Consider the following 18,714-nt stretch of genomic DNA (forward strand, 5'->3'; position numbering starts at 1 on the left):
CAACATTTTTCCAATCCTGCGCACAACAGTATACAATACTTTTGTGAGACAAGCTGCTGTAGCACCCTTCTCTGTAGATGTACAAAAAAATTTTTTGGGTGAGCCACCAGGATCATGTCATTTAACACAGTAAATGCCATACCCTCCTCATTCTATTCCTCCATGGGAATTAACCTTGTAACCGCCAGTCTAAAGGCGATGTTTTCCTCATTTTGCTGGCAGGTACTTCTGAAACAATTTCATTTATTTGGTAATAACTCGTAATATAACAGCATAATCTTCAGAATTGTAAAAAAAGATAAACATGATGCCATTGAAACATGAGCCATAAAATGTTCTTTCACGAGTTTACTCGGTCATGCCAAACTTCTGGATTCCATCAGCTGAAAGTCGATGACAGTACATTTACCACCATGGGAAAAGAAGTGGGACTGACGTTGCAAGTCTTGTATACAAACTCCTATCAACCTCTCGGTGATAAAAATCGATTGTTTATCTCGTCTACTGACACAGACAAAAACTGACCATTGCAGAGACTCATATTCCATTTCAAACTTCTGTCTTGGCATTACTTTGAATTGCCTTTGCCAGGACTGGATTCCATTTCTCTTCTCTTTCCACCAGTGATTTGAAGGAGCTTGAAGCAGATTCTTTCTCTATTGTGTGTGCAAGTTATGCAACACCTTGTGATTGATACCAGCTTGCATGTTGTGTGAAATGAATAATTTGCTCAGGAGCATGCGTTGTATGATATTTTGAGTAATATGTATAACTAGTGGGGCACCCGTGGGAAACCCACGGGCAGAGACGTGTATGGCATTTGGACATCTTGAGTTAAATGCTGCATGAATAGAGTTTTACAAAATGGGCACTAGCAACTCATCAGATCCATAAATTATGTAATCTACACAATTTATTTACTTCACATAACACGTAAATACATGTCCTTGCACATGGGAAATACAGATTGTAATGTGCAATTACACGTAATGTAAAATGTGATTTCAAGACCTCAAATCTTTTCCCCTCCATTTCCCCACATATCACAGGTGAGGGGTAGAAGTGGGAGGATAGGGGAGAGAAGGGTGGTAGAAGGGGGGGGGGGGGGGAAGTGGCACGTCTACCTTGGCATAATAGGGGGCAGGGAGGTGAACCCACCTTGAATGACTTACTTCTGTTGTTCATTTTTAAACTTGAAAGGATCGAATACACTTTGCCTTACAAATTAAAAATTGCTTAAAACCAAACGTTATTATTTAATTAATATTAAATATATATATAATTACACTGCAGTTTGATCTATAACTTCAGTTTTCAAGCGCTGTACTTTTACTAACTAATAGTACAAATAACTAATTTCCTATTAGGGAATCCTACCCTCCCACCTCTCCACCCCGCTCTCCTTTTCCCCACCCTCACATTTCCTCTACTCTCCCCTCTCACACTCCTCTCCACTCTCACTCCTCTTCACTCTCCACCCCCAAATTCTCCTCTCCAACCTTCACTCCTCTCTCTACCCCTCACTCTCCTCCACCATCACTCTCCTCACTCATCTACCCCTCACACTCCTCTCCACTATCACTCCTCTCCACTCTCCACCACTGAACTCTCCTCTCCACCCTTCACTCCTCTCCCTTCTCACTCTACTCTCTACCCCTCACTCTCCTCCACCATCACTCTCCTCACTCCTCTACCCCTCACACTCCTCTCCTCACTCCTCTACTCCTCACACTCTGCTCCACCCTCACCCCTCGCCCTTCTCACTCTTCTCTCCACCTCTCAATCACCTCTCCCCTCACTCTCCTCTTCCCTCACTCTCTTCTCCACCCCTCAATCTCCACTCGCCTCACTCTCCTCTCCACTCCTCACTCTTATCTCCACCCCTCAATCTCCTTACCCTTCTCACTCTCCTCTCCACCCCTCACTCCTATCCACCTGCTCTCTCTCTCCTCCCCCTCCCCCTCTCTCCATGCTCACTCCTCTTCCTCCTCACTGCACACACTGCACAGAGGAGAGCATCACATGCAGGGGAGAGGATCGCACACAGGGAAGAGGGGGAGAGAATTGCACACAGGGAAGAGGGGGAGAGGATCGCACACTGGGGAGAGGATCGCATACAGGGGAGAGAAGGGAGAGGGGGAGGGGATCACATACAGCCACGGGGTGAGAAGGGAGAGGAGGGAGGGTAGGGAGAGCGACACTTCTAATTTGACTTGAGAGGGGGGAGGGGGAAAAACCTGCCTTGACTGACTCACTTCTGTTGTCATTTTTAAACCTGATAGCATCGAATACACTTTGCTTTACAAATTAAAAATTGCTTAAAACCAAAGATTATTAATAAATATTGTATTCCATCGTTAGTCCACATATACAATTTATGTATAAAGTTTTTTTGAAGTATTGTTAAATTACATTGTTGGAAAAGAGTTAACTCACCTTAAATAAACTCTTTATATGCACCTCAGGAATATGAAAATATATAATTAGACGACGGTTCGATCCCTAACTTCAGTATTTAGTCGCTGTACTTTTACCAAGTAATATTATAAATAACTAATCCCTTAGTAAGGAACACAACCTTAACACCCTCTCCATCCCCTCCCCTCTCTTCTTTCCCCGTCCTCACGTCGCGTCTGATAAGACACATTCAAAATGGCTATGAGAATGCATTTCGCCGATTTTCTCAACTTAGCGGCTATGAAAAATAAAATCAGATGGTGAATTATGGGTGAGAAAAAACCGTGAGAGAGTCGGAAAGTGCAAGCCTAACAAAAGAGGCCTCAGAGCTACACAGTTCGAACAAAATGGTGGAGATTTGATGTTGAAGCCCCTCCCAGAACAGGTGAAGCTCCGCCCATTAAAGGACAGACATGAGGACAGACTGGTGGGAGAGTATTATAGGGTCGATATCAATAACGACGACTTTAATGTATTTAAATACTGAGTAAACTATTAAATTACCCCAGTGCAATTTCATTGAAAAATTCGCCTGGGAAATGCGTCAGAAATGCACTAAGGTTTTGCCCATTTATCGTTCCCATTTGAAGACTCTTCATGCTGGGATCTCTGCTTCACATCCCACATACAGTGTCGATTTTTCCATTGTGCATAATGCCTCTCCATGTGCCTTAGTCACTGCAGGAAAAAGTTACAATCACAACTGTTAAATTTTCGTTGTGGAAGAAGATGCTTCTGAAATGTGTAACATTATCCGGTCACTTTTGAAATGGTCTGCAAATTCACTTGGTTTCAAAATAATAAAACAACAAATACATGAAATCAGCACAATGTAGTGAAAGCACTCCTTCTTCCCTCTAACATTTCCACCGTGGAGAAAATGAATCACCGGTTAATAATCTTGGAGTGAGGAATCGTGTGGGTCCGTGCATTACTTGCGCGTACAAAATATTTCTTAAGGCCTTTGCATCTCAGGCTTTGAAGTTGCACGTGTGTGGCAGATGTGCTTGGACGTAGCCTCTCATGCTAACTGTATGAGTGAGAATCAGGTTGGTGTCCATTTACAGTGCCCGAGGGAACATGACAGTGAATGTGCATAAACTCACCATTCCTCCAGGAAGACCTCTTGCACCCTGCAAGAGAACACCACGTTACCAAATGGAAATGTCATCGGCATACATCGTTCAGGTGACCGTTTTCTCTGCAAGAACTATTTCAAATTTTACCATCAACGTGTGGGTATTTCTGATTGACTGTTCTCCTGGTTTTTATGGTTTTTATTTTACAGGAGAACAGAACTAACATTACGATGTTAACACTTCCTCAGCTCTCCCTGATTCTGCACAAATAAAACTTTGTTCCAGTGCGGCTCCACTTTAACATCTGGAGGAGTCATTAAAAAAACAAAAAAAACTCCTCATTACTGATTATTCCACCATGTGAAAAACTGTTTGCAATCAAAATGTATGAAAACACCCTGTGGATTCAAACAGAATGTGACTTTTGTAGGAGTACATACGAGTGAATAGTCTCTAACAACATGGTATTTGACAGTAATAAATGAATGCGCTATCATTAACATCACTTCGATGTTTTTCCCCATCAATCAATACATGTGGGTAAGATTGAACCCCAACATCGAATTCCACAAAACCAATCCCATCAACTTGCACATAATTAGTTACTTTGCAAACTTTTCACAATTTAACTGGAACCTAGACACAAAAGAAGGTTAGAATGCTCACTCACAAATGCAAAATTGATATAAAAATTCATCATAAGAACAATAATCGCAAGTAAAATGTGAAACTTGACATTGTATTAGGACAAAAAAAAATTCACCAAAATTGTTGAGGTAGGCCAACCACAATGAGAGAGGTAAAGTGACATTCAGGGATTCTTATTCTTTCGTACGCAGCACATGACTGCGAGTGGCATCATTGGCTGAGGGGTGTTCGGCTGTGCTGCTGATGCAATGCCCCCCCCCCCCCCCCCCTGTAGGTCCATCAGGAATTTAGAATTTGTTCAGGGAGCCGGTGATAGCTCGCTTACTCTTCGGAAAGCGCGAAGGGGCACCGACATGAAGCATGAAGGTGGGTTCTTTAAGGTTCAGCAACTAATGCCAGTAGATGGAACACCTAGTTTAACATCCATCTGATGGACGGCACATGCATTGATGATGCCTCGCCCGCTCTGTGCGAGACGAGGACGAGAGATTGTAGTTGGGCCAAGATTTGAACCCAGGCTAGAGGGCTCGGAGGCAATTGTGCATCCCGCTAGGCCATCCTGCCAGTGGGGCCCATCTTCAAATCAATAGGGTATCGGTTCACATTCCTTCCAACAGTGGTTGGCAAAACTCTTTCAACATTTAGTTGAGAAAATTCGGTTGCCCTTATTCTTTTGTCGATGCAAACCATTGTCCTTGTGAAGACCAGTTTTTCATTGTTCAAGACAATACTTTTAAGCAAATAAGTCAGTGGTTCAAATGAAAAGGGCAAATAACTGACTTTCACCACAGTTATCTATTTCTACCTAAAGATTGGTGTTAAAGCAAAAGTTAAATTCAAATGTAGCATATAGTTTTAAAATCGTGTTACATGAACTTCAAAATAATATGGGAAGCACTTTATTGACACCATGGATTAGACAAACATACATCTCAAATTATGCATCTCTGCCTAATAACCATACCAAAGTTATCAATCAATGACTGTATCATTACAGAATGTTTAAATATTAAACATATTCCCGAACATATTCTCTTCTTAAAACCCAATGTTTGTGACATATCTCAGATTGTGTGAGCAGCAAAATCCCACAATTGAAAGATGGCAAAAAGTACCACCAGCAATGACCCAATATCAAATTTTGAGATTTTTTTTTTTCCCCATTTTGACCCCTGTGGTCCTAAGTCCCCACCCCTTGGGGCATGAACTGGGGTTCAAATTTTAAAAAACGTTACATATTTTATGTGTTCCCCAATGCTGATTGCATATGCAAAGTTTCATTTTAAAATGTGCCCATAATTTCATTTTTTTTATATTTGAACTTTTGATCTCATCCCAGGGGGCCGAGCCAAAAATGATACTGCTCTTGCACCTTCGTGCCATGTGGCGATCATAACAACCAAGTTTGGTCAATTTCTGCACAACCGTTTAGGAGGAGATAATGTGATGCATCGACAGATGGACAGACAGATGAAGCAGAATTCACAATATCACGCCATTTTTAACTCACCCGGAACAAAAATTGTTCAGGGGGGTATTGGCATCGTGCAGGTATCCATCAGTTAGGGTGTATGTAAACACTCGGACCTTCTCCGAAACTACATGCACAACTTCGATGAAACTTGTCCACAACCGTCTTCACCCGTGATAGACGAAAGTTTGTTCACGGCATTAAATAATATCAGGGATTTCCCCCAAATTAGGTATTTAATTTCTTCTCCATTACATATTTTGTGGGTCAACCACACTTACCAATGGTTCCCTGGTTCTTCCAGGTGAGCCCAGGGGTATTGCCCTATTATTTTTTTACAAAAAGCGTGGAGATGATAAATACCATTCCACACCAATCATGCTCCATTCCCTAACCCGAATGCCCATCGTTACCTTCATTCCAGCATTTCCAGGACATCCTTGTAACCCCTGTGTGCCGTTTAGGCCAACAGAACCTCGTCCGCCCTGAAAGTGGACAAACAAGAAATACATGAGCGACCATCTTTCTGTGATACTGATGAATTATGTGCTTGCAAGGTTACCTACCAACATGCAATGAACAACAAAGGTAATATATTTGAAAAAGTTATTTTATAAAAGTTTTCTCACAAATATTTCACGGCCTATGATGCCAATACGCAAAAAGTTTGACGAGATGTCAATTTGGGGAAGTTTTTCTGCTACCTCCTTGAATGAGTTCCTTTGCATGGATTTTAAACGTCTGATTCATTCCGTCTTGAACTGGTGATTCAATGGTTAATCATGTGTCTGTTAGTAAGCCTTATTTTGAGTATTACACAATTCATCATAAAATGCTCCTTTTCAAGCCAAAGTTATTTGGCAATAACGAGTAACATTTCCAGTGCACATAATAAGCTTGCGACTTGAAAATTCTTGTTGTTTAATGAAATGCTATTGCATCTCACTTATTAAACCAGAGCTGAGGAGTAACAATGGTAAGAAAAGGCAGAGGCCATTTCAACCATTAGCATTTGATACTAAAGTTTTGCTACTGTCGTTGCACAGCCACCAGCGTAATGTGGTGTATATTTATGATGGCAGTGGAAACTGGCAGGGTGAAGGCCTCATGGCAGGCAGATTAAAGAGGAGAAGCACACATTCTGGCAAAGGTCGAGGACATATGGGGATAATTTGAACAAGCGACTGGACGGCTTTCGGTTACTTATAAATCAGTGAAATAAGTACAGTAACGAAACAATCGCGGTGTCAAACCTTCTACAATTAAACTACAGTGTTTGTGCAAATGTGAACTATTCATATGATACTCACCACATCTCCATCTTCTCCGGGATGTCCCCGATACCCTGGATCTCCAGTGGAGCCCTAGGCAAAAGAAATATGTACAGATTAAAGGTCTCACCAAACTCGTGAATTGGGAACCGAGGCCATTTCAACTTTATCCGTTGAAGTTGTACACAGTTTCAATCCCACTCCTCCCTCCAGGTCTTTAAAACAGCTGTTCACCACCATCTCTTATCTTCCCCCATCCAAAACCTTGATCTTTTCTACCCCCGCTAATTCACCCCAGATCCACTTTTTTGAAATACCAACTTCTTTCCTGGAAGCCCTTGCAGTGTCCTTGTGTTTTATACTTCTCCCCCCCCCCCCCCCTTTCCCACACCTCCTCCCCCCAAGCCCTCTCCCTCCCATAGATCTCCCGATGTCCCTGCTCTCAAATGTTGTGTTTGTGTGCTGCCCCTTCTCTCCCCATCTTGTCTACCGCTCCCCTTATTATATACTTTGTGTGTCTGTTTGATTTTTTTTTGTGTGTGATAAATGTTAGCTCTTTCACGAGCCTCGATTCTGTATACAAAAAAAAAGAAAAAAGTTCATACCCATTGCTTTTTGAAACTCAGATTGTGATTGGACTGAAAAATAAAACATTCAAATGCAAAAAAAACAGTCAAGCATTATTTCACAAATTTAACTTTTGTAGCCAATAGGATATCGGTTTCAAAGGGGTTATTGCACCTTAACGGTCACTATTATCCCACTTTGTGGGGTCGGCCAGGAAAAGCTTGGCCCAAGACTTTCACGAACTGGCCTGACCGGGCCGAGGCCTGGCATTCACCTACTTAGGGCAGGGATTTGGAATTTAGCTATGGTGCCAGTGATACTCGTAAACTCTTTGCGAAAGACACCATGGGATCTTTAACATCCACCAACCCATGCTGGCAGAGGGGCCCCCAGTTTAACGTCCATCTGAAGGACGGCACACACATTGAAGAATCTCCCTGCCTGTGAAACACCAAACTGACAGTTTATAGCTGGGTCGGGATTCCAACCCAGGCTAGACAACTTAGAGGCGAGTGTGCGTACCTCTAGGGTTCTAGGCCACCCTTCATCTGAAGCAACGACTCGTAATGCTCGGATACCAGATTCAAGTAGCACATGTTAAATATGTTTATCCACTGTCTACTAATGTCCTTATAATTTACATGAAACTACACTGATGGCTAATAACGGCTTAGTCTTGTGTGCACTTTATGTACAACCTCCTCCATTCATAAAAACAAGACAATACATACAGACATAAAATAAATTCCTATAAAAGTGGGTCGTTTAAATGTTACTTTTCTATCAAAAAGTTATTGTGCAACCATTTATAACTATGAAAATAGCTAAGCTAACGCATGGATCATAAAGTAAATATTTGTATAATAATATGTAGGTCCAACAAATGGAGCCAAATGAAATAGGATTTGGAAGGTACCTGGAAGGCCCAAGGCGAACGACATAGAACACTATATTCTTTCCAGTTTTCCCTTCCCCACATACTCCCCGTGAGCCAGTGGCAGACGTGCGTTATTAGATGAAGAATGCACAAAACCAGCCAATTGGAGCACAAGTAGAAAGGGTGGACAAAAGGCTGTGTTTGCAGGCAGAGAGAGCTACACCGCACTCCTCGGAAAATGTCCGTGTCTTGGGGGAGAATTACGAGTAGAATTAAGATGCTTTCCAAATGTTAGAATCTATATTACAAAAGGCTTCACAGTTGAGCAAGTACAAAACAGCAGGAGTCAAAAAATTATTTGTGTGGAGGAGACATGAGGAAAAGCTGGGTACTGTCTGGGACACTAAGTACCCACCTAATGCAATGAAACTTTCAAGAATCAGGTAACTAAGGTACTATAGCTATAAAAAAAAAAAAAAAAAAAAACATAAAAAACTTACTGGTGAACCCTGGGTACCTGGAGGACCTCTTCTTCCTACAAGTCCTGAACATTTACAGGCAATTCCACAGCAATGTTTTTCCATGACATTGTTCTGAAAAAGACACATATCACTTCAAAAGAAGTAAATCTCCATCAAATCAACAACTACAAATTCAAGGAAAGGCATATAGAATGTTATCATTGCTTCAGTAAGGCACATGTTGTGAAGATTTATCATCTGCATCTGCAGATAGTTTGTATGACTGACAAATGAGACAATTGGACCTTAACACCGACACTCCAACCGAATCACTGATCTCTGATTACACAGATTTTGATTAATGGACTGGAGCATGCAAATGGTGACAATCCTCACAAAATCTTCCATGAGGTGGAACCCCAGATCTGGCTGGCCAATGGAGAGTTGGCGGCGATATCTGAAACCTCGGCCAAACTCGAGCCGCGCAAGCTCTCCTGGCATGGTCACTCCTTCCAGCTCAACGATGATCAACGCATGGATTCCTGAGGGAGAAGGAAGTCATCGTATTTTGTCTATGATTATATATCATGATCCACTATTTTTCCATCCTGGAAATACTTCACAGTGGGCTGCTTTGCTCAAGTTGCTAAAGACCTGCTTCTTTCTCAAATGGCTGCTGCGGCTTTTGGTTCCCAATGGCTACCGGCTCTCACCAACCCGCAAACGACCCTTAACTTGAGTGGAGAGATCTCTTCGTACTGCAGTGGGCCGAAGTAAGCTGCCTCAAGATGTACTTACCCATTTTAAGCTTCTATAAAGCTGAAAATTTTATTTTCAGTGTGGTTAGGTTAGGGTTAGGGTTAGGGTTAGGGTTAGGGTTAGGGTTAGGGTTAGGGTTCGGTGAAAATTGCATATTTTAACACTGAGAAGCAAAAATCCATTGAAACTAAAGTTGAAACTAAAGTGAAATTGATGAAACCCGATGTACAATGTATTCTTTGACTAAAGGTGTGCAGATTTTCCCAATCAGCATGGGAACGCATTCATGCCAGAAGTATAGAAATCGTGAGGACAGGTAGGGGAGACCTGGGCAAAGTGGCAACATCGACAACAACGTTAAAATTAACAAAACTTGAGGAATCAATCACAGTTTGTTTATTTCAAATTAAGTCCACATGCAGCTTTGAACAGCTAAACAGAATTCCTCTCCACTCACAAGAAAGAAATGTGTACAGGGGGTCCTCGTTATACGTCCAAGTTAGTTCCAGAAAAGTTTGACTTACAACGAAACGACAGATAGCGGGGAACTTTCCCCCATACGAATTAGTGTAAATATGGGGGATGTGCTCCAACACTTAGTTTATATCCTATACAACACAACTCAACAAGCCTAGCAATCAAAAATATGTATGAAACACACAAAACAGGAAAATAAACAATGCATTAAACAAATTTTAAAAACCCAAACACCTTTTTATCTTGCTTACCATATTTGAAAACTATTTTATTATGAGAATTTAGTGGTCTTACACCTTGAAAATCTCTAATCGTCTTGGTCAAGCTGCCTGCATCAGTCTTTCACCCTTAAATTATCCTTCCCTTTGAGCCATGTGGTTTCCCCCACACACCCAGGCTCCAGCCATTGCGCAAGCAAACACTCGTAGTGCGACCCCCTGCAGTGTGTGGTGCGACCCCCTGCAGTGTGTTGTGCGACCCCCTGCAGTGTGTGGAGCGACCCCCTGCAGTGTGTGGTGCGACCCCCTGCAGTGTGTGCTGCCACCCTCACGAAGAGATCCCGGATCGCCACGCCCACTTCGGCCGTGCCTGCAGCACAGATCGTGTTAACTAAACGGCACCTCTTGCATGCCACCCATCACGCCATGCCATCTGCACGGCCCTCATCAGTGTTCTTTAAAATAGTTTGAAGAGTCGGCGGTGGTAAACCAAGATAGCAGGCTGCCAAAATCAAGACTCTCTGCTCACCTTCACTCCTTCATTCCTCTTTTCTCCCGCCTCTGGAACAAACTCCCTAACTCTCTTCAATCCCACTCCTCCCTCCAGGTCTTTAAAACAGCTGTTCACCACCATCTCTTATCTTCCCCCATCCAAAACCTTGATCTTTTCTACCCCCGTTAATTCACCCTAGATACACTTTTTAAAATACCGACTTCTTTCCTGGAAGTCATAGCAGTGTCCATGTGTTTTATACCTCTCCCACCCCTCCTCCCCCCAAACCCTCTGCCTCCCACAGATCTCCCGTTGTCCCTGTTCTCTACTGTTGTACTTGTGTGCTTCCCTCTCTCTCCCCATCTTGTCTCCCGCTCCCTTTATTATATGTTTTATGTGTCTTTGTTTTTTTGTAATTAATGTTAACTCTTACACGAGCCTCGAACTTGTATACAAAACAAAATAATAAAAATAAGCGATATCGGCTGGTCGTTCACCATTCTTACTTCATTTCATGATATCTAATGTGACATCCAGAGTTACACTACTGCGTTGCCGCGTAAGTACAGGTTCACCCTTTTCATTACCATTTAGTTTTACCATTAGTTGTTGAACAATTACCATGGTAAAGTACACAAAGATCAATAAAAAAAATACAGTACAGTACTGTACAGTACACAGCGGCGTTAAGTCCAACAATGCACAGCGTGAGGTATACACTGAGTAAGAGGACGCAGTGCATTGTGGGCTGGAACACTGGGAAGCTGGTATGCAAAGCATTGTGTGGTGGGGTGCCTGGTAACTCCGCCTTGGTAACTGGTCTTCTGTCCAATTGACATTAGTGTGGAGAATTGTTGGATGGATGAAAAATGAAAATGTTCTGAAGTAACTTATAGTATTATGGATTAGGATTATGGATTATGGATTATAATTATGGATTATGAAGTATTATGGATTATGCGTGAAACGACGGATAGGAGGGAGACTTATAGCGGGAACACCCTGTACATCAAAAGTTATGAAAGTTCAAAGTTTGCCGAATGACTTTATGGACCCCCTGCCGATATTCCAATTTGGATGTACCCTCATCTGTTACTGATCGTGTCGGTGCTGCCAAAGCAGTTTCTTGGCAAGGATCATACTGGCTGGTTTGCCTTTGCCTTCCCAGGAGTAGTTATGGCAAGGATTTGTAGTATGGCCACGGCGTCGGCGATAGCTCGTCCACTCTTCATGAAAGAAACCATTTGATTTTCAACATCCACCAACTAATGCCGACGCAGATGGGAGCCCAGTTTAACATCCATCCGAGGGATGGCACACACACACACACATTGAGGGATCGCCCTGCCTGTGAAACACCACGGTGACAGTTTATAGCTGGGCCGAGAGTCAAACCCAGGCCGCACAGCCTAGAGGTGAGCACCATTGATTTTGGGTGCTTTCGGGACTGGATCAAATTCGCAAGGAAACCCAGTTACTGAGGTTACCAGAACTTAAAGGTGAACTCTGAACTTCTCAAATGTACACAAATTTGGGATATGGAATCAGGAAATGTTAGATGTAATAAATAGAGAGATGGGGAGAACAAGCACTGGCAATTGTGGATAAGTGAACTTTGAATGACTGGTTTGGGGCAGTTTCAATCTAATGATTATCGTGTTCTTTTCTGGACACAAAAGCTGTAAAAGAAATTGAGTGGCAGTGATTTGCAAGAAGAAGATGACAGCGTCAGTACTGGGATATAACCCAGTCTGCAATGATAGGTTTATGTCAGTGAGGTTAAAGGACATCCAGTGAACATCACCATTGTTCAGACACACAGTCACGTGAAAAAGTAAGTACACCCCATGTAAAGTTTTGACTTTTTCAACATATTTCAACATACAGCTATTTGATCTTCATTTCAACAATATTGATAGATAAAGGTGATATAATATAACAAATATCATGAAACATTTACATTTTATAGTCCATTGTATAATTTAAATAAACATAAATGCAAATTTCGCATGTGGAAAAAGTAAGTACACCCTTGGCTCTAATAGGTGGTATTGCCCCCTTTGGCAAAAACAACCTCAAGTAGGCATTTCTTATAACTACTGTCTACCAGTCTCTGACATCGACTGGGAGAAATTTTTGCCCACTCCTCCATGCAGAATTCTTTCAGCTGTGCGATGTTTGAGGGGTTTCTTGTATGCACAGCCCGTTTTAAATCCCCCCCACAACATCTCGATGGGATTTAGATCCGGGCTTTGACTTGGCCATTCCAGAACCCTCCATTTCTTTCTTTTCAGCCATTCCTTGGTGGATTTACTGGTATGCTTAGGGTCATTGTCATGTTGCAAGGTCCACCTTCGGTTGAGCTTCAACTTTCCAACTAATGGTCTCACATTATCCTCAAGCACCCTCTGGTACAATGAAGAATTCATAGTGGATTCTATGATGGTGAGCTGCCCAGGCCCTGATGCAGCAAAGCTGCCCCAAACCATAATATTTGCACCACCATGCTTTACAGTTGGTATCAGGTCCTTGTGGTCAAATACTGTCTTTGGTTTTCACCAAACATGTCTTCTGGTACTGTGGCCAAATAGCTCTACCTTTGACTCATCTGTCCAGAGCATATTGTTCCAGAAGTGCTGGTCTTTGCCGAGGTGTTCATTGGCAAACTTTAGTCTTGCTCTGATGTTCTTTCTGGACAGCAAAGGTTTCCTCCTGGCACACCTCCCATGTAGATCAAATTTGTGCAGCCTCTTTCTAATGGTAGACTAGTGCACTTTGACATCAACAGTGGCAAGAGCTACCTGTAGGTCCCGTGATGACATTCTGGGGTTCTTAGAGACTTCTTTCAGCATCTCGCGGTCTGCTCTCGGGCTGAACTTGCTGGGTCGGCCTGGCCTGAACAAGTTGGCAGTTGTTTGGAATCTTCTCCATGTGTAGATGATCTTCTGGACAGTCGAATGATTGATTTCAAATTGTTTGGAGATCTTTTTAAATCCCTTCCCAGACTCGTAGGCATCTATAACCTTCTTTCTGAAGGCCTCAGAGAGCTCTTTTGATCTAGGCATGGTGATGCCGCACATTTCAACAACAAAGAGCAAACCAATCGAAATGTCTGAGGTTTAAATAAGACAGGTTCCTCCAAGATCCTTTCTAACGATGTTCTAATCCTTTGCACCTGAGCTGGTGCACCTGATTCAAATTTTAGGTATTTGAAGTAGTGATAAATGTCGGGGTGTACTTACTTTTTCCACATGTGAAATTTGCATTTATGTTTATTTAAATTATACAATGGACTACAAAATGTAAATGTTTTATGATATTTGTTATATTATATCACCTTTATCTATCAATATTGTTTAAATGAAGATCAAATAGCTGTATGTTGAAATATGTTGAAAAAGTCAAAACTTTACATGGGGTGTACTTACTTTTTCACGAGACTGTATGTATCTGCTCTAACCTCTGCAGCAGATGTAGAAAATGTGGAGGAGTTTTAGGAAGTTGCAGAAACTGAATCTGAACACAGATTGATGGCATGGAAAAGAAAATGGAGGTTCTATTTGGGGCACAGGTGGAGAGATGCTTGTTGGGTGGTGGCCTAGAGGAACATCATGCCGGTGTGAATGTCGCTCTGCCCCAGAAAGACTTTCCATGAGACGAGGTTAGAGTGGGTTAAAATAGGCTCCATGGTGTACGAAGCAATCACTGTCATGTTCGGTGGTTGTGGGTGCGTGATTGGACCTGGTGGGCGTTCTCTTGGTGCATCTGGGACCGACAGTGTGCGACCCAATGCCATATTTGGCAATTCAGGCGGCTGAGGCTGAGCTGATGAGCAAGGTCTCTTAGCCTAAGCAGGTGCGCACGTCCGAGCCGACAATACAAGTTTCCTGAGAAGGTACTTCAATGCAGTAGGAGGCCATTAGGCCCTTAGAAGCCTGTGCTAGTTTTGCCAACTTGTAATTGATTGTCTGTAGTGTATCCTTTGAAATGCTGAGCATCAAGCAAGGAAGCAGCATGGACACAGGCACATCATATGGTGCTTTTTTATTTTAATTTTGGAAAATCTCCCCATCAATGGGTTCAATATTACAGCAAAACAGTGTTTCTGTGTTATAAATGTACAGGCCACCATTCACCTTCATTTGATATTCAAAGTCAGCACCAGAGGGGTTCCCAAATAACTCATTTTATTTTTAAAAAAGACTTTGGTATGACTCAGCCGGAATCAGGTTCAAACCACCAACCCCCCAGACACAGATTGGACACTCTAACCATTACGCCACCGATTTTTGTTTCACATTCTCATCACACTGACGTTTGATACCAACTAGATGTTGCCTGAATGGTCTGAAGAGATGTAAATCACAAGATGACAAATCTTGACTGGAGGTGACATGGTTAAGCATTTTCCATTCAAACTGACTTCTGATCAAATGAGTTTATTTGGGAACCTCTCTGGTGCTGACTTTGAATTTCAAATAAATATACATTTACAACACAGAAACACCGTTCTGCTATAATATTGAACCGAAGGACGAGTCAATTTCCCAAAAAAAACAAAAAAAACAAAAAAAACCAGATAGGGCACAGTCACGATCCACCAATTCCAGCTCTAGTCAGGTTCACTATGTTAACAAATATAATTTCGTTAAAAATTTGGGAGATTAGCAAACCTGTACATTTTTGGAATCATCAGAGCATGGAGAATCTGAAAATCAATGTTGGCGTTTGCACAGACACCCGGATGGCCGCCATTTTGGATTTTCAAAATGGCCACCATAAAATACATATTTTGCGCTATCTCGGCTTCTAGTCAACCTAGAAACTTAATTAAATATGCTAATCCTATGTTTTCTGGGTCAAGGAATCCAATAAAGGCCTAAAAATAGTGCTCAGGATTATAGAAAAGCAACAAACAAGGGTAATTGAAAACCATTGTCTTTATATTTGTGATATAACTCTATTACATAATACATGATATTGCAAGTCCTTTTAAGTTATAGGTATGGGTTTATAAAGCAAGAAAGCAGCCTTGTTAGTATCAGATTGAACTATAAGTCCTATACACAGGATCTACTATGTCTATACCGTTCAGGAATATGCTTTTACAGATCTTCATCACTGTCCTGAGGGTCATCTGGAAAGTCCTAAAAGTGAAGCAAGTGTTAGGATTAGAAGTCTGACGATCCCACCAATGGTTTTCTTGACCCAGAAAACATAGGATTAGCATATTTAAATAAGATTCTAGGTTGACTAGGAGCTGAGATAGCGCAAATTATGTATTTTATGGCGGCCATTTTGAAAATCCAAAATGGCGGCCATGCAGGTGTCTGTGCAAATGCCAACATTAATTTTTGGATTCCTCATGCTCTGAGTATTCCAAAAATGTATAGTTTTGCTAATCTCCCAAAATTTCTGAACGAAAAAACATGGTGAACCTGACTACTCGTTTGATGATAGGATGTTTCATTCATTTGAAACCTCATTACATAACGCTGCCTCTTAGCACATGACACAATGTTTGCCATCCTCTTATGAAAATTCAGAATGACTTGCACGCAATTGTGACATTACCACACAGGATTTGTACAATGTTGTCACTAACACCACACAAACTTTCTGCAGTCTGTCATTTTTCTCATGACTATCTAAGACAAGAAGTGAAGTTTAACCTTGAACCGGAATATTAAAAATACAGTATAAGTACCACACTCTGGAACATTTTACATCAGGTATACCTGAGAGATACAAACTTCTGGAAACTTCCTTAAGCTTCTCCAGATCTCCATCACTCCCATCAGTGAACAGGACAACAATCTGAAATCAGAAGTATTCGTTTATAGGTACCACAATGTTGAGTTATAGTGTCTAAAATCACAAACAACGTACAGAGTCATTATCAAATTTGTATGGGATTAAAATGATCAATACTATTAGTAATTATTAGGGTCACACCCCATTCAACCCCGATTTTACTGAAAATAACTTTTTTATATAAATAGCCAGAGTGATCCTCCATTAATATCATATCAGGACTATGAAAGGTAATAAACCTCATCAGCAGGCATGCTATGATCATTGACTGTAAGGGATGAACACTAAAAGCAGGATTGCGAAGCAAGTCCGAGGTAATCTTGGTCTGAATTGTGTTTTCTTTGGAAAAATTGGATCAAAACATTTCAGCAATTGTAATTTCTCCCCTTTGGCATCTTTTTGGATAGTCGTTAATATTTTTAAAAAAAATAAGATGAAAAAAGCGTTCATTCGTGATCATCTATCTATAATTCCAGTAATCTCTGTGTGTATGTTTGTATGTTTGTATGTTTGTATGTCTGTGACCGCTGTTTCTCGACAACCACGGGTCCGATATACTTTAAACTTGCCAGGTATATTGCTGGGGACCCGAGGATGTGCCTTTTCAAGGTTTCATATTAATCGGACAAGTAGTTACCGAGCTATGTCCAAAAAACGATTCAACCAATCAGAGAGCAGCGAGCTATCACGTGTGCCGAACGTGGCGAACAGACTCTGCCTCGGACGGCACATTTGAGAGCGTATTCATTTATTTCACGTTGGAAAACTATGTTGCCGTTAAACTATGTTTTAAAACTAATTAAAACTACTATCTATAATTCCACGGGTCCGATAAAAAACACCGTACTCGCAAGCCGTTCGCTTTGGACCAAACCATTTCATGTAAATAGAGGGGGGGGATTGTCACCGTACTCGCAAGCTGTTCGCTTTGGACCAAACCATTTCATGTAAATAGAGGGGGGGGATATAATTTTAGATATATATATAGTACGGGCATGCCCTAGTTCAATTAAAGAAAATAAAAGAAACACTGGTATTTCACCACCGTTACCCATGTCACCAATTTTACCTTCACAGCACCAGCTTTTGACTCTTTCTGGAACTTGCTCAAGATTGCATTGAAGGTCTTCTGTGTAAACTGCAGGGGTTTCGCAGCTCCTGCAAGAACTTTTCCTTCAATAAGCTTGTCACTGTAAAGCTGGAGGGGAACTTCAAAAACAGCACCGGTGGAAGGTGTCACTAAGAAACCGAGGCGAAGCTCAACGTTGGCTGGGTCCGCACAAGCCAAGGATCCCACGCGCCCGTTGGTGCCAAAGGACTGGAACAAGGTGGGCAGTGTTCTGGAGAGAAGAGGCTGTCCAATGAAGGCCAGATCATTACCCGTTGCACCTCTGTTTACATCAAACACTGCCACGATGTCTGCCTTGCAGTCTGCAAAAACAGAGGCAACCAAAAGCTGGTGAGTAAACTACCTTTATTTTGCTTAGCTTCTTTTATGCTGAAAGAAATATGTTTTACGTTTATTTTTAAACCTGACAATCATGATAAATTCGGTGAACAGCATGGCCAACAATGACCACTTACCATCAACTAGGCGAACGTGTGGAGGTGGCTGGTCCCTTTGACATAAGGCCCGAGTTAACCCATCCTCAACTAAATCCACCATGTGAAAGTTATCAATGCGAAACGTGTCTCGTACAGGCAGCTGCTTCATCAGATGAGGTTTGCCAGCTGCCACACCGAAGATCTTCACTCTCATCCGACTGAGTGCTTCCAGTGCTGGATCAACATCGTCTGCCGATTCTTCGTGTGTTACCAAGATAACTACTGGGGTCACTCCAGGACGAGTTGCCGATAAAACTTTCTTGGCAGTGAAATCCAAAGCTCCACCTGTGTTTGCGATGTCCTTGCCCGCTGCAGGGTTCATGTCCTCAATGGCCTGTTCATTGAAATATCAATTCAAACAATAAGTGAAAGTCATTCAGAGTAAAACACAAAAAGTTTACGGAATTAGTGCAGCAAATCTGAATGTGTATATGCAATATGTAATATATAGTGTGCAAAGGTATGTAGAATAATCCACTGGCACATCTGCAGACATTTCAATATCCCAGTTCCACAA

At 41.8% G+C, this 18,714-nt stretch overlaps 1 protein-coding gene across 1 annotated transcript in view; it reads right to left on the reverse strand.

Moving 5' to 3' along the window:
• LOC137429452 (uncharacterized) overlaps positions 1-18,714 on the reverse strand; it is a 397,376-nt gene that overhangs the window by 65,405 nt on the left and 313,257 nt on the right. The window contains 8 exon segments of the mRNA XM_078781072.1: positions 3,564-3,590; positions 6,069-6,140; positions 6,966-7,019; positions 8,871-8,963; positions 9,228-9,373; positions 16,517-16,595; positions 17,662-18,023; positions 18,177-18,531. Of these exon segments, the coding sequence (XP_078637198.1) occupies positions 3,564-3,590; positions 6,069-6,140; positions 6,966-7,019; positions 8,871-8,963; positions 9,228-9,373; positions 16,517-16,595; positions 17,662-18,023; positions 18,177-18,531 (1,188 nt within the window).

The sequence above is a fragment of the Myxine glutinosa genome, chromosome 6 (genome assembly GCF_964187855.1).
Source record: "Myxine glutinosa chromosome 6, kmMyxGlut1.1, whole genome shotgun sequence".
Classification (NCBI taxonomy): domain Eukaryota; kingdom Metazoa; phylum Chordata; class Myxini; order Myxiniformes; family Myxinidae; genus Myxine; species Myxine glutinosa.